Here is a 23087-nt window from a genome sequence, read left to right as displayed (position 1 = left end):
ATTATTAAACATTATAAATGTTCTTTTTCAGGACTTATGGAAAATAAGTTTAAGTTACGCGAAAGTATGGAAATAATGAATGTTTTACTTTATTTTATCACGTATTAAAGCTATTATTATTAGAAAAAGTTATGTTATATGTATATGATACTGGAACAAGTGTAACATTAGTTTTATAATATATTAAACTACTTATTAAAGAAAGTTATGTTATTTGTATATAATATTGGAACGAATGTAACATTAAAGTCCTATCATTCCCCATTTTTAATTTCGAGACACAATATTGTGATTCATTTTGTCATCCTATTAAACTTGAAAAATATTTCTCTAAACTTAAATTGAACAATTTACCATTCCACTTCATTCATTCGTCATTTACAATATCAAATCGCAATATTATAATTCATTATTTTATCATAATGAATATAAAAAATATCTTTTCATGTTATAAATGTAATTTATAACAAGTAATCTCTATAATAGAGATTGATGGATATGACCAAACCGTTTAAAAATACATATCATGCATTAGCAAGTAGTTAAATACTCACAAAGTGGCCACTTTTTTTTGTAGCCTGTTGACGCCGTACGGAGGTGAGGATCAATGCCATCACTATGCACATGCACGCTTCCGTGGACGACGTTGACGTACGACAAAACGGCGCCAACGTGGTCTCTGCCAGGCCAATAACGTCTTTCGAAATTTTGACGCTTCCGAGAGGGATCGCGTGGAATGAACAATTGAAGAACAGGCAGGGAAACGAACAATCGTAGATAAGCATTGTGTATGCAACGACTATTCGAATGTTGTCCACTTTATACGAATATTAGGTCAGTTTTTCACCAACCATTTAAATACCTGCAATTCATAGATACATAGAATTTTGTTCTTTATTGTTTATTAGATTATTTTTAGTCATTTTGAATAAATGTAATTGATAGAAATTTTCAAACATTGTTCATCAATAATTTCTGCCATATGTAATTTATAATATTTTTGTGCTATATAGTTTATTAACATATAGCAGGAACTGTAGACAATATTTTTATAAATATGCAATACCTCTTAATTCTAGTTTTGTATACTCTATAGTCTTCTGAATTTTGTATTGACTGAAAAAAGGATTACGTTAATTAATGCATTGATCACGAAATAATTAAACTTAGAACACTTTATCGACTTACCTCAGTCAAACGAAATACGTTCTTATGAAGTGCATATGATTCTTTGGTGAACTTGAAAGAGGTAGATTGTTGAAGAACTCTCGACTTTGCTGAAGAAAGCAGATTCTATTTCAGTAATGAAAATCTTATAATGCGTGATGTGAAACTGAATTCCGCATCAAGCTTTTATTAATTAAGGAAGGTACATTAAGATGATTAGAAAAATGTACCACACCTGTTCAACGTTTGCACGCAACTCCTGTTCTTTTTTAATATTCCAATTTCTCTAATCTCTAAAAAAAGTACATCAACAAAGAATGAGATTGAAAAAAGTTAACATTTTTTTCTGTATGAAATATAGAAAATTTATTATCATTTTTATAAATTTCTGTTTAGAATAAAATAAAAGTATCATGTTCGTTTATCTTTTATTTTTATATGTTTTTCCTTTTTACTTATACATTATTTAAGAAAATTATTTCAGAAAATTATTTTATTTCAAAATCAAATATTTATTAAAGAAAATCTGTTTTGCATACCATTACAGAGTAGCTCTCCCTTGATGTCTATTGTCCGTTCAAAACTGTCTTACTCTCCTTACTCTGCCATGATCATCCTTTTCAAATATTTAGCCAAAAAGTACGCGGCAAATTGAAACAATATTTCAATTCTCAACATTTTACGTAACGTTTTATCTAAAACATTAATTTCAAAAAGAAATATTATTTATTATAAATTACCACAAATGCTATTTTAAATTGTTATTTTATTGGCCACTAGAAATGATAATTCGGGATGTTTCAGGTTAAAAATCACAAATTACAAGTTATTCTGTCTATCAACAGGATATAAATAATAAACACTATATATGTACGTGCGTGTGATTAACTCATTTGCTTCATTTGTCTTCTCTCTAAAAGGATATGAGTTATGTATCCACTGTGGCACACCTAGGTTAAAAGGCCATAATTCTGTAAATATATCATGCTGTGAATAAGATAGATATTTCCTTTATTTAAGCTTGATACTCATCGAAAGTAATATATCACAGTCATTTACGAAATTCAAATGTTATTCTTAATAATAAATCAGTTGGTCCTTCAAATATTCGAATCCTACTTTTAACATTCAAAAAACATTTAAAAATCAGATCTAAAACTTTTAATAATCAGTTGTAGTACTTTTTTCAAACAAAAGTCAATACATAACGTATAGACTGCGATTTGCAAATTTAAGATTCGAAAAATCTATAGAATATAATATGTAAAGATATATAAGATATTTAAAGCACTTATTATGATACTTAGTAGATGAAACAAATTTCTATTTAGATACGACTTCTTTAACCATGTTTATAAAAATATCAAATTGCATAAACATCCGCAGTCTAATGATATGAATCTGATTTACCGACAATGATAAAACCGTTGTAAGTCAGCGCACTCTGCGACATTCACGATGTAACGTTACACACTAGAAATTTATCTCTTTTATCCTAAGAAAATTTGATTGAATTTATCGTTAACTTGATCATAATTTTCCGTCATAAATGTTTTTCTATCCTTAGGTTTCAAAAATAAAATTGTTCTTGAGCAGCAGGTGATATTCGCAACAACGTTTCGGACAACTGTGGTTGGCAACTATGTTTGGCAATCTGCCATATGAACAAGTAGTGTGAATGTAAGCCAATTATGACATAATATCGTCTGATTATCGCAACACACATTGCCAATATATCTTTATGCACTGTACAATGTTGTTATATAGCATAACTTCATTATGGTTCGCTACCATTATCGCTCAATACCATGAATAACCTATATTCCATGTGCCGAGATCCCTGAGAATTTGAATGGTTCGATTACGAAATTTTTCCTAAAGAGGGCGTGACAAAGAAGGGTGTAATATTTTTCACGCAATGATTGAACAAAAGAATACTTCTTTCACTAATTTTACCATTATATAAACTAGTTATATAACTTTTCAGTGTGTCTATTAAAAAATTTCATAGAAACAACAGAATTACATTTGATACAAAAGTTTGATGATATTAAATGCAAAGGTGCAAGGAAGTATGAAACTTTGAAGAGAAGTTTGTTGCAAGTATACCATGAAGTATAGAATATATATATGTACATACAGTTGATCACAAAAGTAAACTCCTATATATTTTTATTAATATATTGTGTGATTGTATATGTTATTGAAACACAACTACCATGATTATATGTATATATAAAATTTGAAACAAACCTGAAAATGTGTATAAAAACTACGAGAGATTTAGTGCAAGTATATATTTCACATTTATGTAGAAGTGAGAGAATTATTAGTCAATTGTCCATTATATTAAGTCTTAAATTCATTTAGTAAGATTGTTTTTGCCAGTTATTATACTTAAGATGCCTGTTTATAATGTACATATAGTAATTGTTTATCAAATGTATGTTTACAATAAATATCTCGTAATTTATATATACATTTTCAAATTGACTTCCAATTTTTCCAATGTAATCATAGCACTCGTGTCTCATTATAGCACTAATGAAATTTTAAAATGTCTCCTGTAACATATCTACAATACGTATAGCTAACATAGAAGTTATGTATAGTGTATAGTAAGTGTTAAAATACTTTTGTGAGTCACTGTACGTTAGGTAACATAGTAGAAAATTTCCAAAATGGAACGTATGCTTCTAGCTTTAGTCGTTCGAGCGCTGAACTGTTTGGTAAGGTATAACTTGCATTTCCTTTGCATTTAATCCCGTCAATTACATAACAGATTTGCGACGACCGGAAGCGCTGCTTAAGAAGCGTCAGCCAAAGAGTCAAAGGTATTTCTATGAAGCCCTTAGGATTGCAGGGTTTACACATCACAATATTATGATATATCGTTTCCTAATAAAGAAACGTAACATGTATCGTATAACAATCGAATTCGTGCTGCAAAAGAACTTTCGTTTCTCCTTTTTTTTTCAGTTTCTTTCAATATATTGTGCCTTAATATAAAGGCAACAACGATAAAATGATTGTGCAATACAAATATATATATATGTATATATCTCATCGAACTTCGATATTCTTTAAGTATCTATATACTTGTCTTAAATATAATACTGTATTATTTACATACATACAAATATAATATATAATACATACATTATATTTATATCGCTTTACAGCTTTGCTTTTCTTGTTCGTCTCTTTTAAAGAATGCAACGAAGAAAATATTCCCGCTGGAGTTTGGAACTGAAAGTTCTTACGAGATCACAGGAAATCACGATTTTACAAACGGCGATCACAATAAACAATCGACCCCATTTTTATTTGGACAAGGTACAAAAAATATTGTCAGCATACACGGTATGCAGAATGCGGTTTTACGTTAGAATATAAAACTCATTCACGATCTATTATTAAATAATTAAACAATAGCCTACTTTGCGAGATTATCGTCCGGGATAATCGGTCTGATTTATTAATAGAACCTCAGATCGATTGCCACTACGCTTACCGTATCAGAAGTTTTGAAATACTATGTGGAAAAACTACAAAGAGCCGGTTTTTTTGCTCATTTCTTCGCGGTTTATCCGCCTGTCGGTGATTCTTTCATTTTCTTTTTTAAATTTAAACAGTACAATGAACTTATATATAAATACTAAGAAATAAAAAGAATTATGTAATCAATATCGAGCATTCTCAGGTCAGAAGATAACATTCAATAAATAAATTAATCATCAACAAAAAAGAAGGTATATATATCGACAGGCGAAAGAGCAATTTTAAAGAGAAAGTGAAACTGAATGATCGAGACACCAGTAATAAACTTCCGCTTAATGAAGCGAAATTCGTTACTTCGAGTGAAGGCACTTTACCCACAGACTGATTTGCACTTTCCATTGCACGCACACGCAAGATCAATCTACGTTCTGCTCTATATACATATACATTGCTCAAACATCACTGTCACACATTTATAACGTTGCCTCTGTTTCTCGATATCGCGGTAAAATCGCTCAAATGAAACTTGACCGATACAACAACTTGTCGGAACGTAATAACAAACGACTCGACTTCTAAGCTACCACTACAGCGTTACAGCTTTCTAGTTTTTATCCACTTGTACGTCTCTAAAGTCTATCCAATTTCGTATTAACATGCAATTTATTCGGTTTAAGAAAATAAAAACAAAAGTTGTTAGAATTGCGAGCCATAAAATCAGCTATCGCCAGCTATCAACGTGAAAAATCAGGAAATAAAGGAATTATGTATGTTTAAATAAAGAATTACACTTTTATGTGTATCGTTAGATATAAAAAAAACGAAAGAGGAAGTCGAGGTGTATAAATCGTCTATTATCGTTCGAGTTTCATTCAAGGGTTGTTTTATCTAGAAACAAATTGCACCTTTTCAAAACGAGCGATCATGGGGGATATATTTGCACATTTGCTTCGCAAAAATATTCCCAACAGATCGTGTGTTACATTGCTACATAAATCACTTTCGCGCTTTTCTCTTTACCAAAAACACCATACATACATATATATACATGTACATTTGCGCGTATTAATCATTTTAAGTAAAACAACATAAAAGTTCACGCCAGGAATTGGTAGAATACTTAAATCACGCACACATGGTGTATCGCGTGCATCGCTAGCCAAAATCGATACCACAACATGTAGCCTCGCGAACAAAGAATTCAGCTTAGGATATATCTTCAACTTTGTGAATTCCTTTGTAAGAAAATAACGTAGCAACGATGACACGCGAAACACATTGCTCGAGCTGCCAAGATTACCTTTCAAACTTACTATCTATATATATACATTTATCTATACGCATTATTCTAATTTATAACAAGCCTATCCAGTAGACACATTCGTCAATACATAAGATTTTGAGTAAATTCTATTTTATAAGATCCTTTGTAAAATTTCAAGTAGATTCCACTCTTTGCAATCCAATCCGTACAAACGATCGATATTTCGATTTGTTTCTTTTTTCTTTTTAAGACTTTACTGACGAAACGAATGATTATTTTAATTACTTTTGAAAGAAGAATATTTAAAAAATTATAGAAATGGTTTACAGAATTATTGTCAGTTTTAACGGTCAGATTGATTGATTTTGGAATCGATTGTATAGATGGAGACCGCAAAGGGCGAGTTTCGTGGCGAAACGCAATTCACCAGGCTTAAAATTTCAAGCAGAGATACATTTGCACGCGATTTATATTTTTTATTAATTTTCACTCGGTAACTCGATTACAGACGTTGAAAAAAATTGAAAGAGAAAGCAAGCGGTGAGAGTGGTGAAATAGTAGAGGACCGTTAATGGGCATATCTCTTCCTCCTTGCCTTTGCTTCGTGCGCGGAGAAAAAGGTAATGATATAACGCTAAAAACTGTACAATATGTATTTTATACATTCTGTTCAGGCCATTGTACGTGCTCGTGTTACAAGTATTATATATTCGTATCTATCACGCGTTGATATATACAAATCGATACACATCCCGCCACATTCTTTGAAATTCACCGGTATTCGCCCTTTAAAACACTTGTAAAAGGAAACAATAGAACCAGTAACGTAACGATCGAATTGACATATTGAAGATTTTCCATGATGTGAGAAATTACATCTATTCCTCATAATAAATTTATACATCTAGTCAATTTGTGCACGTATCAATTTTATAAGTAAATGTATTCGCAAACAATGAAATTTAAGTTTTTACTAATAGATCATAATCGTACACATGCATTATTGCATGCAAGGAAGGAATACATTTACCAAGAATAATGGACATTTTCATACTTAATTAATAATTTTGTTAAAACGTTACATAAATCCACGCATTGACTAATAAGTGTATATATTTACCAAATAGGACATTTTTATCGTAACATATCAATGAACTTGCTTCTCATATATCATTTACAACATCATAATCGATGAAATAGTTGTTGAAAGCGTTTTAAAGTATATTAAAGATTATTTAAAAGTTTAAAAATTTCGATATGTTAGAATAAGTAAAAATGTTTGAACAGAAAAAGAGTAAGTTATCTCTTAGATCTTAGGCCACATCAATTGTAAAACACAGATAACTTAAGGAAGAACCAAAAATCGATTTTCTGTGATAGTAGGTGAATCGAGGTAGATCCATAGAAATTTCAGATAGTCAAATAATATGAGTCGTAATAAAAAAAGATAAATTTTTGTAATCTATAAATAATAATTCATATACCTTCGTCCATGAGTTTTTAAAATAAAAAGTGAAAAATAGAAGGAAAAGAAAATTGTTTCTAAAGACATGAAATAAAATGGTCTATAAGTCTGTAAGTACCTTGGATCTGTTAAAAAAAAAAGATAAAACAAAAATGTTTAATATATGTGAATTAATTAAAATAAGGATAATAGAAAATAAAAGAAAAAATTGATCAAACAGAGAAAAGAGTGAAAGAACTATGGATCTACATAAAATCACAATGTCGCGATCGAACTTACGAATCTTTAAAAGAAAGCAATGGAAAGTCGCGCTTTAGTTCCTCTACTATCTTCCATTATAAGTAGAGAAAATAAAACATTTCTTTCTTCTTTATCACGGAATGCTTTAAACAAATAGGTACGAAAAAAATACAATGTACGTTAAACAGGAGTACGGTTTGTCGAGTGCTGGCAAGGTCCTCGGTAAATTGCAATGTTTTATTAAACAGTCAATTAGTTTTCCAAGGATTTATCTTGCTACACTTAATTCCTGTGCATTTCGCTATCGATATCTACATGTATTTTTCGTTTTTATTCAAGACAATGATTCGTTTGCTTGCTACCCGAGTTCCAAAATATCATTTTTCACAAAAATTCTTTTCTGTGATGAGTAGTAGATTATAAATGTTTATACAAATTATTCAAAATTCTTTCATTCATTAAACATTGTAACTAAATTTGTTTCACTCACTAAATATTGTAACAAATACCTTATCTTGGATATTTTATATATTTTTACACATTTTGTACACTTTTGCATCCATAAATTTTCCACAAATACGTAAACATGTGAACACGTAAACATCCACAATCGAGCGATGAGATTCGTAAAACGAATAATCAAGATACATAAAAAGAAACTTTAAGTTAGCTAATAAAGAAACTACTGATGTTTTTACAATCACAATGTATGTATGTAAATACGTATATGTATGCACGTATATATATACATATTTATATACACACACACATATTTCTACAATTCTTTATAAAAAAAAAAAACTCCATCGACATATCTATTTTCTTTTTTGTCACAGATGAGAAACGCTCGAGAACATTCAACGCAGTGGATGAAAAAAGAAGAAACGGAATGAAAAGAAAACGGGTTGGTCAGGCAAACGAACCATCGTCAACGGAACTCGTTCGTCACATTTCTTTTTTCTTTTCTCTTTTTTTCGTGCAATGGTCTTTGTTCCTTCGCAATAGTAAAAACAAGAACAAAATAAAAATGATTGTAAGATATTGGATTGTAATATATTCAATAACGACCTGCTCTTATATCTATTGTATATCGCGCTTTCGTCTTGACAATATAACATTCGTTTCCGTTTTTTTCTTTCATTCAGATTCGAGCTCTCCTCGCAAAAAAAACGAAATGAACACATGTTATTATGTATTATGTATATTACTCGTGAAAAAGTGGGGGAAATGTACGAAGTGGACCAGAACATAAACATTGCATTTTTATTAATACACTTTGAAGATTCATTTGACATGCCTGTTTATAAACGAGCCTCGATGAAACGATTAGAAATGTGGACAGGCGGAGAAAAACAGGCAATTAGCGTTTTATTTCTGGTTAATAGGCAAGTGAATAAAGAGAAGCGATCCGTGAAACGAATTCTAAAGGCCTAGAGCTGCTCTCCTTTTCTTCCTTTTTTGCTTTTCTCGTTTCGACACGTAACATTCACCTTTAAAGGCTAAAAGGATCAACGCTAAAGCAAAATCATTTTCACAGGTCAACCCACCTGACATATAAATATTCTTTCTTTTTTCACCTTGCTTGTACTTGTAATAACACATATGTACGTAAAACAGAAGTTTCTTTTGTCTTACATGAAATCCTAAGAGGTAAAATATCGACCATTACCGAAGCGACAACCGTCGACGATACGCACACTATTGTATAATGTCCCTTGTTCCATCAATATTTGTATCAGCACTGATTGGAAGTGCTAACGACAAGGTCGTATCAAAGTAACGTTGATGGTCCCGCTTCGATAATACATCTAGTACTTTGTAATAAACGCGTGTACAAGTATTTGAGAATCGAATCAAGTTTCTTCAAAGAGCATGAAGAGACGGAGCAAGAAAAAGAGATAGAGAGAGAATGCGTTTATATGTACGTGTACATCCTTTATATCTATATTATCTATGTAGTTTTATTTATATATGTATATAGGCGAATCAATCGCACAAAGAAGTGTGAATCTCCGACAAGGAAAATCACCTCATCTAGGATCACACCAACTCTTAACCCCATTAACCCGTCTATATGTCCAGAGATGCACACAACGATCTCCCTATGTGACGATTCCACAGTGGGTTTCTTTTTTTCACGCAGTAATTAATACGTATGTACAGAATACAAAAAAACGATCGTTCTTTCTTATTTTTCAAAAACAGTGTATGTTCCTCCCTTGGTAAAAACTGCAGCGAAAGTTTCTTTCCTTCTTGTTTTCCTTTTTATCCTTCTTAATAGAGAGAATTCATGCACTTTCTACCAATTGTTACCACGTCCCCGACCTCTGAAGCCGTTACCCCTAAATTGTCCACCGCGTTTCAGTCCCCTCGGCATGAAATTACCGATCACAGGTCCACGAGGTCCCCTGTCCATCCAAGGAGCTCTTGGACCACCCCTGAAACCCCTACCCCGAGGTGGACCACCCCTCCAAGGAGGAAATGGAACCGGACCACCGAGACGCGGTCGAAAGTTCGGCCCAACGGGACCGTCGAAGTCATACATCCCTTGATGTGACTCCGCCGAGACCTGTGGTATCGGCCCGTTCAAACCGGCGTCAGACTCTGTCGGTGTCTGCGGCCCGTTCGTCACGATCCTCTTTTTACTACAGCTAACATCGTTCTCGTCAAAGCTACCATTCGTCGACGGTCTCTTCAATTCGTTGCTTGGCGTTGAATTTCCAAGATCGTCCACTTGATCTGGTATGTGTTGCTGTTGCGACTGCTCGGGCAGATTCATTTCTTGACCCGTATTTTCAATAGATTCGCTACTGTCACAGGTCTTCTCTGAGATTACAGCTTCTGGTTCGATGTGTTCTTCATATTCTGAGACAGGAACATATTGATTGTGCTGCGAGTCTTTAGGCTCCGTTATCACGGGTACAACAGTCACTTGGTTCATTGCTTGTTGTTCGTCCGTCTCCATAATTGGAGGTTCAGACTCGTGTTCATGAAGATTCGAACCACTTGAGTATACAGATTGTTGGTCGAGGCTCCGTGAGTTTGGTGTGCCGTGTAGTAATCTACGATCTTGACAGTTTTCTTCTTGTTCGGTGTCTGGAAGATGCTCTTCATTCGTTGCCGCTTTGTTTTCGTTAGACAGCCCTATGGGCATACCATCTTCGTCGAGAATGACAACAGTATCTGGTGCTGGTACCAGTAAAGGGCGACTGTTTGGTAGGATTTCTGGGGACGACCTTTGATGTTGCTCTTGCGATCGGGATTTGCGACTGTTTTGAAGGTTCCTTTGTTTGTGATCATCCGAGTATCTGTCTCGTCGGTTCCTTGGAAAACCACGACCACCTCGACCTCCTCGGTCGTTCCGATGAAAACCGATATCTCTATGCTGATGCTCCGTTGATTGGGAGTACCTGCCACGCATTTGTGGCTCACCAAGGAACTCCTGATTAGGTCGTAATGCGTGATTTTCACGATACTCAAACTCTTGCTTTGAAAATTCTGACTGAGTTTGGTGCATTTGATGGAATTCTTGTGGAAAATCCTGCTGGTTTTGGATGAAATTTGGCGGTGGCCTGTTTTGATGAAAATTTGATTGAGCCGGATGAAATTCTGCGGGATTGTGTCGAAAGTCTGTTTGATCTTGATGAAATGATGGTTGGCCTGGATGAAACTGCGGTGGCGGAGGTGGGGGCGGAAGAGGCCCTGAATGCATCATGTGTACGTCTTGCATTATTTGTCCGTGAGATCCTGGCATTTGACCCGCGGGAAGCGGAATCATTCGCATGTCCATGTCCATGTGCTGTGAAGTCGCTGATTGATTACCGACTCTCATATCCCTGTCTTGTGATCGAACGTCAACTAAAACCCTTCCCTTTGGCTTACTGTCAGTCTCGTCGTCCGACATTTCCATGTCGACGCTTTCCACAATATCGCCTGGTTGCATGTGTTGCCTGATTCCGTATTACAAAGCATTAAAGTTGTTACGGTGAAAATTAAAACTGCTATGGCAATCCTACAAAATTCTAGTAATTGAGCGAGTTTCAGTATCTTACCGGTAATCTTGATCGCCTGTGGACCACAAGTTGTTACTGTTAGCTAACGCATTCATAGAATTGTCGTTGACATTATGATTCGCCGGACTTCCTGTTAAACTAATCAAGTTTCGATGATCAACATCCGCTGCTTTCATCAAACGATATGGTAATTGATTCTCTACTGTTATTGGGATAGGTATTACTCTGAAAAATAATAAATTAAATATGTTTTTGCTCAAAATTCCCTGATTAGTACACATATATGAAATGATTCTTTTTGAATTGTTATTAAATTCTTCACCTATGATCTACATCTCCAGCAGTACTTAAAAGAGATTCTTGTGGTTGAGAGTCATCGTATTCAACTGGATCTGTAAATCCAGTTTTCTCATACATGGGTGGTGACTCTGGTGTTTCAGATAAGATTTCATTCTTGCCTCTAACAGCGTTAGTCCACGTAGTTTCGTTACTAGGATCCCATCTATCCATATCACCATCTATCCAGGTTTTTGATTTTTCGTCGCATTCACCAGGCCAAGTTGGATTCATGCTATTTTTTCCTGGAAATATTACGGAACCTGCTATGTTATAAACTTATAAAGCTGATATCAAAATTTTTATATGTTATATTGCAAAATAAATTCATACCCTTTTCCTCCCATTTGGCTGGTTCCTTCATAGTTTCACTCGTAGGTGTCCATGTTGGAAACTTAGGTGGTAACTTATTATAACAGTTTTCATCGTCGAGAAAAATTGGTGGAGGTAATGGTGGAGGTGGTAAAGGATTAACAGTATTATTATTAGTTGGGCCATCGAAAGGTACAGTAATGTTACTCTGACTGTTTTGACTGGAATACGGTGAAGGAGTATGCGACTCGCCGGATAAGTTTCGAACAGGTAATGGAGTACTGTGAGTTATAGGACAATTATTCACACCAATAGGTGTGTTTTGATTTCCCATAATTCTTGAGATCACAGGGGTTACTGAATGCTGCCCTAGTATAGGTGAGTGTCTATAATTTGAACGCTGTGGAGATTCTACTCGCGATTCTGGAATATCTAAACCAAGACCAGGAATACCACCAGGATCTTGAGATCCATCAGAGGAAGGAAGAACAGTCTTTAAAAAACTAGAGATATTAAAATCTGCACTATTACTTTCATTTTTGGAGGGCCTCATGTTGATTACTTCTATTGGTTTAGCCTAGTAAAATATGCATAATATCTTTATTATGTTTTATCAGATAATAAATGTTTATTTTGATTAAATATATACCTCCAATGATTCGTTATATTGCTGTGACATTCCAGTAGGAGTTAACGATCTTTCATTAAATATGTTTCGCTTTAATGTGAAAAACAAATGATTTACAATAATATTCATTGAAATTAATATGTTCTTCTAACTTTAGTGTCTTACCATATTACCAAAATCCACATTTCCTCCCATAAAAGATGAAAAATTATTAGTAAAATCGCCAGAATCATTGCCTTGGCCCATTTCTGGAGCTGGTACAGGTACTGGATCATATTCATGAGAATATGAACCATACATAGATGGTGGTGCTACATCTATAACTCCTAACTGATTTTGAGATTGATTTTCTTCTCCTGGAAGTTCTATATCACTATCAGGACTTGGAGATGGAGCATTTATGTCTGGTGATGGAATTGGTGAAACTAATGTTGGTAAAAGCTCATCCAATTTTTTCTTCAAATTTTTTACACGACTACCAAAATTTCTGTATGCCTATTGATAAAGAATTTTAAGAATGTTAAGAAACATTAATGAGTATTATGGATAGTACACTGATTTTTTTTTAATGTACTTACATTAGTAACTATTTTCACTTCACCTCTTTGAGTTTCATAAAATTGATCAGCCTGTTCTAACAGCTCAAGTACTTGAGTTCTTTCTCTAATTTCTGCCTCCAATGCACGTACATAATTTTCAACATTTCTAACTGCCAAATCCACTTCCTTTTCTGCATCTTCAACCCTTCTCCTATCTTTCAAAGAAGCACATAATTCTTCTGCATTCTCTATATCTATATTGCTGTCACGTAAATCTCTTAATCGAGCATCAGTTGCTTGTTCTAGTGTAGCACATGATCTCATAGTAGAAATAAGTAAAGCAGCTTGAAATTCTTCTGGAGGTACTGTTGGCTGGGGTTCTAATTTCTTTTTTGGAGCTGCTGAAATTAATCCGGATAGGTCTGCCAGGAATTCTTCATCATACACTTGTCTCTGATCCCAAATTTTAAAAATCCTTAATATACGATGTTTCACTTTCTCATCTCTAACCATGGTTGTTGCTCGTTGCAGAGTTGTACCCCAGGATTCCACAAATTCAAAATTTTTTCTCTTGGAGTATTGTATAACATCATTTGCCAGATAAAAAAGTGTAAGGCGGTGCTCAACTTTTACTGTCATTTAAGAAAATGTCACTGTTATCTTACAAGTTACAAATCAATAAAAAAAGTTGATATAACTCAAGAACAACCTCGAAATGTATTAAACTAAATAATTACAAATAAAAATTTATATAACAGCATGTATATTTCTAATGACAATAATAGAATCAAATATTAGAATAACATAATACATAAATTTTTAATATTTTACTATAAAAAATTAAATATCTCATCAATTACAATTTACATTTTTAATAAAACCCTTTAAGATCACTCTACTTCCCAATACCAATAACACAAATAATCTAAATCTTAAAACATAAACAAAGAAAAATAAAACTTAAAACTAAATACAGCAATGATTTCATATTGAACAAAAAATATAAACTTACCCTTCTTAAGAACTTGCAACCAGGTAGCGACAATCTTCTTATGGTGCTGTCTTCTCTCCAAACACCAAGCAGAAAGACCTTGTATTGACTCCTGCGAATCTTTCAATGTGTGAAGCCTTCGTTCGAAGAGCTCCACATCAAAATCACTTGACGCCATTATAGATTGGAATAACACATTTAACGTGATGTTTACAAGGTTAATTCAACGTCACGTTTTAACGTGAACCACCGAGAGGAACACGTGGAACTTTGTTCTGCTATCATAGGTATGTCTATATACTTAGACAATCAACCTAACCAAGTAAGTATCGCCACTATGTCGATCGTCGGGTTATTAAACCTCGTGAACGTTCATTCGGATCAAACCATCTTATCCTTTTTATCCCGATAACGTTTTCCAATTCGTCGAACTCTGTTTCGCACAGAAAACAACCGAAATTTCTGAAAATCACTTCGCTTCGGAGTCCGTGTAATATGCACGCTAAAGACACCGCTTTCACGTCGCTTACGAACCTCAATGAAACTTCTTCGATCCCACCAGTAAATCTGTAGCAACGATAATTTCATCCACTCGGTATTATTGTACACGTAATATGTCAACTTTCGCTGGGTATCTGAAAACTATCGTATTTCTATGTGACCGATCTTGAAAACAAGAGTCCGCCATCTTTTTAGAACCAAAACACGAGCGCGCAATGGCCGGCGCGATTTTCCAGTATACAGGGTAACACTGAAATAAGTAAGCTTTAGTAACATCGTTTATCCTTCCTGAGAATGAAAAAAAGTCATGTAAACATAGATCCAAGGACTGTCTTTTCTGAGATATAAACATGTTTTGATTATATCGAATGTTTCTTGAATAGTTCTCACGTGTAGAATTATGAATCAATTGTGGATTTTTATTTTTCATATTGTTATTTTTTATTCTATATTTTTATCAATACAATTAATGTAGAACTTATAAATCGCAGTGACTCGTTTTACCTATTAACAAAATATAGGAAATTATTATAGATCCACTCTACTTTAGACATTTCATATATTTTTGCATATTATGTGTATACGTATTTGAAATTTTGTACAAATGCATAAAAATCCATAGTCTAATTATGAGCAATGTCAACATTTTCTTTCTGTCATATAAGAGCTAAATATTAGTAAATATTATAATATATACAAAAATCGTATTGCATTACAGTATTTGACAAAATCCGGAATATACCGGGAATTTTGTAATGTCTTTGATAATCAAATAATGATATGAATACACATACTGATAATACAGAAGAAAATCATGTTTAATAATTTAATTTTGTAATCGATACACAGTCAGGAAGAAGCTGATTCCAGTATAAAAATAAATTAAAAATGCAGGATGTTTTAGACAAATTTGTTTTCGAGAATATTAGTTTTGAATAATTAGTTAATAATGCATTTATAAGTAACTTAGCTAGTTTGCTCAATTTATACATATAGTCATCACTGTGTACTTCCATGTTTATGAACAATCTAAATTAGGATTTGTATAATTTAATTTGTAGGTATAATTTAAAATAATGCATTAAGGTCTTAATATTGACATTAATAATTTATAAAATGTTAAAAATGTTGTCCTCGATGTCCATGACAATTGTTTTATTTATTATTCTTAAATCGTAAAAACAATTAAATTCTTGATATCGTAAATACGGTTTTAGATTTTCATTAACTAAAATAATACATTAATTATTGAAACTCTTACAATTATTTATAATTATATCAAATCATAATTGACATTTATAAGCACAAATTAGTTAGCTGGAGACAAAATTCAGAAACAGCATTTTTTCACAGGATACACTACATTTCGCTTTCAGACTTCTTAATTGATCTCTATATTAAATAATACCACAAAAGAAATCTATGATAACATGTTTTCCAGGTAACAGTTCGGACTTTGGTTCTCTCAGGACTAATAATAGAGAGGAAATTTCCTCTTTGCTAGTAACAAATCAATCATAAATAATCTCTTTTCATATCGTATTTTTATGATTGATTACCTCTAATTTAAGAATAATAATAATTAATTAAGAATAATTTTATTATTAATTAAACAAAACGTAAACTATAGATATTACAAGTCTTATAAAGATTAATGCTTAATTTATTTACCAATAATGTCTAAAAATGTAAATTATGTTATGTAAATTAAACATGTTATGTAAATAAAACAAATTTACGTAACGTCTTTCTTAAACCTGAATCGATTAAACGCTAACTGCCATAGTATTCCTTTTACTGCAAATTTACCATTAGTTAGGTTAATAATTTATATTCCAGTTTAATTACAAACTTTATTTAAAAAATTAATTATTGTATCTATAGAAAACCAAATTTAATGATACTTAGGAAGCGACATCTCGAGTAGAAAGATTGTAACTTAAGTTAGTATTAAGTAAATGTAGAGATGGAAAGAGGTTTCCTGAAACGAACGCAAATTTGATTGGTTATTTCTGATGAACCCAATACAATCGTAATAACAAGCACGTCTATCGGTCAGAATTTTCGCATTAGAATCGCAATAGAATTCTATCTATTTCGCAATAGAAGGTCAGAAGTACGGCAAATAGAGATGAATAGAGAGGTCTCAAGAACAATGTTAAAAAAATGTGTCAAAAAATTGACACTAGGAAAAAGGGCCTCTCGTGGCCAACGGTTGCGCTGTTCGCCGATTTCGTATCCGAGAATCGGGAGAAATGAGCGAATGCTCGGCGAGAGGAGAAATGTATGATAGTGACTCTGGCTTGTATCGGTGAGTACTGGAGGAGGAATGTGCGCACGGCACATAGCACTGCCAGAGCAAATATATATATATGTACAGATATACTGCCAGCAATGAGTACTAGGATACTGACTGTTGTTGTAATATAAATCACATGTCTTTTATTGCTTTTATTTTCTAATTATTTTATTATAAATTTATTATTCCATTTGCATTATACATGGCTTGTAATGAAGACTAAATAAAGTAAGATTTGTTAGAATTATCTAATAAATATGACAAGTAGATATACTAATACTTATGTCTGACAGTGTAGATAGATTTGTTGTCAACTACCTATTTTGAAGATGGTCCTCAACCAATTTCGATAATTTCTAAATATAATGAAGCAATTTATAGTAAAAAGCGCAATTTAAAAAGAGGAACACGGTTTCGTTTTGTCGAACCAAAATGTCCAATTTGCAAATTTAAAACAAACATATTTAAAAATTAAAAAATATGTTAAAACGTACTTTCTGTTCCTAATTAAAGTGTAAATAATTAAGCGTCGAAAACTTTACGACGTAAAGATATAAAGCGTAAATGTAAAGTTAAAGTGGAAAGTATCGAACATTCCGAGCATCTGTATATCGCATGTAAGTGTCTATCCGACTTTTTCCAAGGCCGCCCGAAGCCGTAATCTCGCGTACCCACACATCCTTAATAAGCACGAATTTGCCTCTTTAAACGAATTTGTCCCTTTAAAAGGATACCAACTATTCCCGCTACTTTATGAAACTCATCACTCGAAACAGTTCCCGTTGTTATCTATAATCTAAACAGATATTTCTTACAGCATTGCATATGTGTTGTGCATAGAGGCTTTAAACTCGTCTGACCCTCGTTTATAAACAAAAGATAAGCGGCCAGCGGCCGGCAACCGACGCATATGCTGCCACAAACGCACAATCATATGCAGAAATACGTTATAGCGATACCAGTGGTTTTTTACAAATATCTTGAAAACTAAGACCGACCACCGGTTATATGTACAAAAAGAAGTTGTTTAAAATGTTGAGCTCTACAATATAGTCAAGAATCATCGAAATCCCAAAGGAAGTAACGTTTCTTTAAGTTTACTAAATAACTAGAAAATAAAATTATATAAAAAGCATGTAATTGATACTAAATATCAATCAACGTCCTAGTAACATGTCATAGCTAACAATATGTATGTACATAAATGTTTGTTCCGCCACTGCCCTATGTCGTGCGCATATTTCCTCTTCACTGCTCTACGGTACGAGTCAGGGTCGTTGGTCACACATTTCTACTTTCTCTCGCTGTTAGCATTAGCATGTTTCTCCCACCAAGAGCACCAAAGACGAGACGTGATGATAGTACAGCTGTTGACCACGAGAGGCCCTTATTCTTAGTATCCATTTTCACCCGTAAACATTGACGATCTCCCTACTCCATACTCCCTACTTCTTAGTCATGTTTGGCGACGGCGATTACCAAACTGGCAACTGGCGACGAACACTGTGTTAACAAATCTATGGTCATTTAACATTTAGCAGCTGAGTGCAATTGACCTACTCACAAAATACTTTTGTCAATTTTCATTTTTGTATTATTAGCTAGCTGTAAGTAAGAATAAAGTTCAGTACGTAGTATTTATTAATAAGTAATAACGTTTTAAACAGCTGTGTCCAAGGAAAAGAACATTTAAGTATACTTATTATTTTTTCTTGAAATTCCAGAGTCCACTCTACTTCTAAGAAAACTTCAAAATGTCACAGAGGACAAAGGTTTATATTATTGGTGTCGGTATGACAAAATTCGAGAAACCGGGTGAACGGGAAGATTTCGATTATCCGGTCATGGTGAAGGAAGCAGTTACAAAAGCTTTGCAAGATGCAAAAGTTTCTTATGATAATGTGAAAGCAGCATGTGTTGGATATGTGTATGGTGATTCTGCTTGTGGTCAACGAGCGTTGTATCAAATAGGTTTTACCGGTTGTCCTATATATAATGTAAATAATAATTGCGCCAGTGGCTCAACCGCTTTAATAATGGCTAAACAGATTATTGAGGCTGGCTCTAATGATTGTGTGTTGGCTCTTGGTTTTGAAAAAATGGAAAGAGGTTCTTTAATGTCTAAATTTACGGATCGTACCAATCCGATGGACAAACATGTGGAACTCATGGTTGATATTGCTGGTGAATCATCACAAATTATTTTTGAGCTACTTTTTGTAAAGAATTTGTGTTCCATTATTAGTTTTTCTTCTCTTTCATTACTTATTTATATTTTTATTCCTAGGTATAAACGAAAGCCCAATCACTGCCCAACTGTTTGGAAATGCTGGACTTGAACATATGAAGACCTATGGTACCAATCCTCAGCACTTTGCGAAAATTGCGTATAAAAATCATTTACATTCTTTACACAATCCATACTCACAGTTCCAAGAAGAATACACATTGGAGCAGATAATGGAATCTCCAGTAGTATTTGGACCTCTTACCAAGCTTCAGTGTTGTCCAACATCCGATGGTGCAGCAGCTGTAATTCTGGCTAATGAAGACTTTGTTCGTAAACGTAAACTTGAGTCTCAGGCAGTAGAAATTGTAGCAATGGAAATGGTCACAGATCTAGCTTCGACATTCACAGAGAAGAGTTCTATTAAACTTGTTGGGTAAAAAACATCAATGTATATCATGTATTTGGCAATTTGTCAACATTAAGAGAGGTAAGTAATATTTGTTTACTTTACAGTTATGATATAACAAAAGTTGCTGCTGAAAAGGTGTTCAGTCAATCTCCTTACAAGCCATCAGATGTGGATGTTATAGAATTACATGATTGCTTTTCTACTAATGAACTTATTACATATGAAGCATTGGGTCTTTGTCCTGAAGGTTATGGTGGAAAGTTAGTTGAGTTTGGAGACAATACATACGGAGGGAAATATGTAATAAATCCTAGTGGTGGTTTGATCTCAAAGGGACATCCTTTGGGAGCAACAGGATTGGCACAATGCGCTGAACTTTGTTGGCAACTTCGAGGAATAGCTGGCAAACGACAAGTGCCAAATGCAAAACTTGCTCTGCAACATAACATAGGTTTAGGTGGAGCAGTTGTGGTTGCTCTGTATCGTATGGGCTTCCGTCCCCCTAAAATAACTAGGAGATACTTAAGTGCATCTGATTCGGACCAGTTCAAGGCAAATGTGTTGTTTAAATTATTAGACATCGCAATGCAAGAGGATGAAGAAAATCTGGTCGAAAAAGTTCGCGGAGTATTCGGATTTAAAGTAACCAACGGACCAGGAGGCGCGGAAGGCTTTTGGATTGTGGATACTAAAGTAGGAAAAGGAAAAGTAGTATATAATGGAAAAACCAAACCCGATGTTATAATTACGATTAGCGATATGGACATTGTCGATTTTATTTCCGGAAAATTGAATCCGCAAAAAGCATTTTTTCAAGGAAAAATTAAGATCCAAGGTAACATGGGAATGGCAATGAAACTAATCGAGTTACAAAAGCGTGCAGGCAAAAAGATTGAACTTCTTCGATCTAAACTATAAAGAGCATTAAGTCAATGAAAACAATCTTTCAATATCGAAGACGACGTAAATCTAATTCCAGAAATCAGAGCATTGCGTATGCTATTTTACTATTCTTTTTTTATTTTATTTATAATCTGAACACTTAATCAAAGTATACACACTCACATTCCACTATCTAAAGTTACATAATTTAATATACACTGTTCTCGATTGTTATTGTGTACGCGTACACGAAATTGAATTATTTAAAATATAATATTGTTATTATATAATAAAAAAGAAGAAAGTTTTTCAAAAAGTTTTTATATGAGATATACTGATAGTTACTATTTATCTTAAAATTCTATTTTTATAAATGTTATTCCACTTTGAGAGAATTATATTTGATAAGAAAAAAAGTGAATAAACAAAAAAAATAACAATAATTTTTTTGTTTCACATTAAATATACAGTATTTTTATCTGTTAGCCTTATCTAGTTCTTAAATGAACTGTAACTCAACCCAATTTGTAGTCAAGAACAAATCTTGATTATTTCTTAGAAATAATTGTGTTGAGTTTCTAAGTCAAATTAGCAATTTTATTCTGAGTTTATTGAATTGGTTGTAATATGTTATCAAGTTATGTTCTTTAAAAAAATATATCTGCTCAAAGGTAATAGATATGTATATAAGAAAAGATGTAAAAGAAAAAGAAAAGTTTTTATAGAATAACTTTTACAAATGATGAGAAACATAGATGATATAAATTCAGAAGCGAGATATAATAAAAATAAATAAAAAAATTACGTAATGAAGGTGTAGGGTATTGAATTTATTAGCGATATTTGTTTTTTTACTATAAAATAAATGAAACGAACAAATTATAGTGCTTTTTTTTAAATGAATCTTGTTCCTTGCCTCCATGAAAATATTCCTTGTGTATTCATAAGCATTACGTGCTCGATGAATAGCGATATTTCACAATTTATCATAACTTGTTAAGTTTTATATAACTTGTTAAGTTTTATGAAACATAACGTGTTAAGTGTTATGTTTCACTGAAACTGGTTTTCTATCCGTGAAAGGAATTCTTCAGTACATATTACACGTGAGATTTTAATTATTTACATGTAACATGTTCGTAAATTAATTGTAAGCAATATAAATTCATAATTACAAATAATATAACAAATAGAAAATTGTAATGTACTACATTACAATATAATTTAAGATAATAAATATAGAAAATTAAAATTTCAATTAAAATTTAAATTTCTAAAAGAAAATAGTTACTTTTCATTAACAAATCTTCTTTTACAATAGTATAATACAATACAATTTCCATTTTCGAGATTGCTTGACACTAACCTTACCAGATCCGGTCAATTGATCGGTTCCAAAATTTAATTAAAAATTGTACATTCGTTATTTCTTTTGCTCATCTGATTTTATGTAAATTCTTGTATTAACAGAAATTGAGAAATTGATTAATCAGATAATATAAGAATTATATAAAGTTAGGTGAATAAAAGAAATAACGATGAATGTACAATTTTAAATTAAATTTGGAAACCGGTTATTAGAACGGGCCTGGTAAAGTTAGTGTTAATAACTGGTAGCAAAAGATGTACGTAAACCGGGAATATATTATGGGCAATATGCCATTCAATATATAGTTAATAATGACGACTGTCATCTACCAAATTATCACCTATAAAATTGTAATGCGGTGAAAAGAAAGTGAAAACTATACAATAATTAAAGAGTTCATAATAAAGACAATCCTTATCAATTTTTGTCTTTAACTTTTATTCCATATACTCTAGTACCTTACTGTCGCATTTCATTTCATTTACCACATTTCATACTAGAAATAAGAAATAAAATTGTTAATTATTCTTCAAGAATTTACCTAATGTTATTCGTATCCTGAGTTTTACAAAATAATTTTGTATCATATAATTCGCATTATTAGCGATGGTAAATACGTTTATCCATAGCGTTTTTAATTAACGCTAACTTAAAGATCATATTAAAATGCATCGTTCGATAATATATATCATTAACTACTTATTTTTAACAAAAACAGGGATAAATTTGCAAAATTTGTTCTAGATGTTTTTGTGGATTTGCGTATAAATGTACTATGTTCAAAGTGGAGAGAATAATTTTATGTGTAATGTTCCTGAGTATAATTCTGAATGACTGAGTATTTGTATAATCATTAATATTAATAATCAGTTTGCACCTTGCAACTTCCAGTATGAAAAAAACCTGTTGAATTACTTGTTTAAACCTTGTGGAACAACAAT

General features: G+C 32.7%; 2 protein-coding genes and 2 long non-coding RNA genes across 8 annotated transcripts; 2 read left to right on the top strand and 2 right to left on the bottom strand.

Moving 5' to 3' along the window:
- Nucleotides 1-219: 219 nt before the first annotated feature.
- LOC138185996 (uncharacterized) lies at nucleotides 220-2639 on the bottom strand. The gene is made up of 5 exons (XR_011174765.1): nucleotides 1707-2639; nucleotides 1403-1460; nucleotides 1189-1277; nucleotides 1067-1116; nucleotides 220-862 (listed from the first exon to the last, which is right to left on the bottom strand). It is a non-coding gene; the product is annotated as an uncharacterized LOC138185996 (long non-coding RNA).
- Nucleotides 2640-2749: 110 nt separating this feature from the next.
- Nucleotides 2750-6750, top strand: LOC138185972 (uncharacterized). Of its 2 annotated transcripts, none has more exons than XR_011174759.1 (2): nucleotides 2750-2847; nucleotides 4147-6750. It is a non-coding gene; the product is annotated as an uncharacterized LOC138185972 (long non-coding RNA). The 2 variants fall into 2 exon arrangements; XR_011174758.1 differs by lacking the exon at nucleotides 2750-2847 and adding an exon at nucleotides 3886-4001.
- A 1578-nt stretch (nucleotides 6751-8328) lies between these two features.
- LOC138185661 (uncharacterized) lies at nucleotides 8329-15212 on the bottom strand. Of its 2 annotated transcripts, none has more exons than XM_069124781.1 (8): nucleotides 14478-15212; nucleotides 13505-14097; nucleotides 13092-13421; nucleotides 12948-13016; nucleotides 12320-12875; nucleotides 11973-12249; nucleotides 11690-11875; nucleotides 8329-11587 (listed from the first exon to the last, which is right to left on the bottom strand). In XM_069124781.1, the coding sequence occupies exons 1-8, from the start codon at nucleotides 14632-14634 to the stop codon at nucleotides 9937-9939; spliced, it is 3819 nt and encodes a 1272-aa protein (XP_068980882.1). In that variant the 5' UTR covers nucleotides 14635-15212; the 3' UTR covers nucleotides 8329-9936. The 2 variants fall into 2 exon arrangements, with proteins under 2 accessions (XP_068980882.1, XP_068980892.1); XM_069124791.1 differs by having other exon boundaries at nucleotides 11973-12231.
- ScpX (Sterol carrier protein X-related thiolase) lies at nucleotides 14761-21661 on the top strand. 3 transcript variants are annotated; one of them, XM_069125169.1, is made up of 4 exons: nucleotides 14761-14778; nucleotides 18981-19440; nucleotides 19544-19919; nucleotides 20000-21661. In XM_069125169.1, the coding sequence occupies exons 2-4, from the start codon at nucleotides 19011-19013 to the stop codon at nucleotides 20811-20813; spliced, it is 1620 nt and encodes a 539-aa protein (XP_068981270.1). In that variant the 5' UTR covers nucleotides 14761-14778; nucleotides 18981-19010; the 3' UTR covers nucleotides 20814-21661. The 3 variants fall into 3 exon arrangements, with proteins under 3 accessions (XP_068981270.1, XP_068981262.1, XP_068981258.1); XM_069125161.1 differs by lacking the exon at nucleotides 14761-14778 and adding an exon at nucleotides 18602-18867; XM_069125157.1 differs by lacking the exon at nucleotides 14761-14778 and adding an exon at nucleotides 18605-18883.
- Nucleotides 21662-23087: the final 1426 nt, after the last annotated feature.

The sequence above is a fragment of the Bombus flavifrons genome, chromosome 1, assembly GCF_040668555.2.
Source record: "Bombus flavifrons isolate JBK064 chromosome 1, iyBomFlav1_principal, whole genome shotgun sequence".
NCBI lineage: Eukaryota > Metazoa > Arthropoda > Insecta > Hymenoptera > Apidae > Bombus > Bombus flavifrons.
The sequence above is the reverse complement of the archived record's forward strand: the minus strand, read 5'-3'. Positions and strand labels throughout refer to the sequence as shown.

Bases quoted from the DNA above. Each gene is read 5' to 3' on its own strand.
- LOC138185661 (XM_069124781.1), bottom strand. From the start codon at position 14,634: ATGGCGTCAAGTGATTTTGATGTGGAGCTCTTCGAACGAAGGCTTCAC. The intron at 12,876-12,947 runs GTATATATTTAA...ATATTTTACTAG, and splicing joins AATATAACGAATCATTGGAG to GCTAAACCAATAGAAGTAAT. The intron at 11,876-11,972 runs GTGAAGAATTTA...ATTATTTTTCAG, and splicing joins GCTGGAGATGTAGATCATAG to AGTAATACCTATCCCAATAA.
- ScpX (XM_069125169.1), top strand. From the start codon at position 19,011: ATGTCACAGAGGACAAAGGTTTATATTATTGGTGTCGGTATGACAAAA. The intron at 19,441-19,543 runs GTGAATCATCAC...TTTTATTCCTAG, and splicing joins ACTCATGGTTGATATTGCTG to GTATAAACGAAAGCCCAATC. The intron at 19,920-19,999 runs GTAAAAAACATC...TTTACTTTACAG, and splicing joins AGTTCTATTAAACTTGTTGG to TTATGATATAACAAAAGTTG.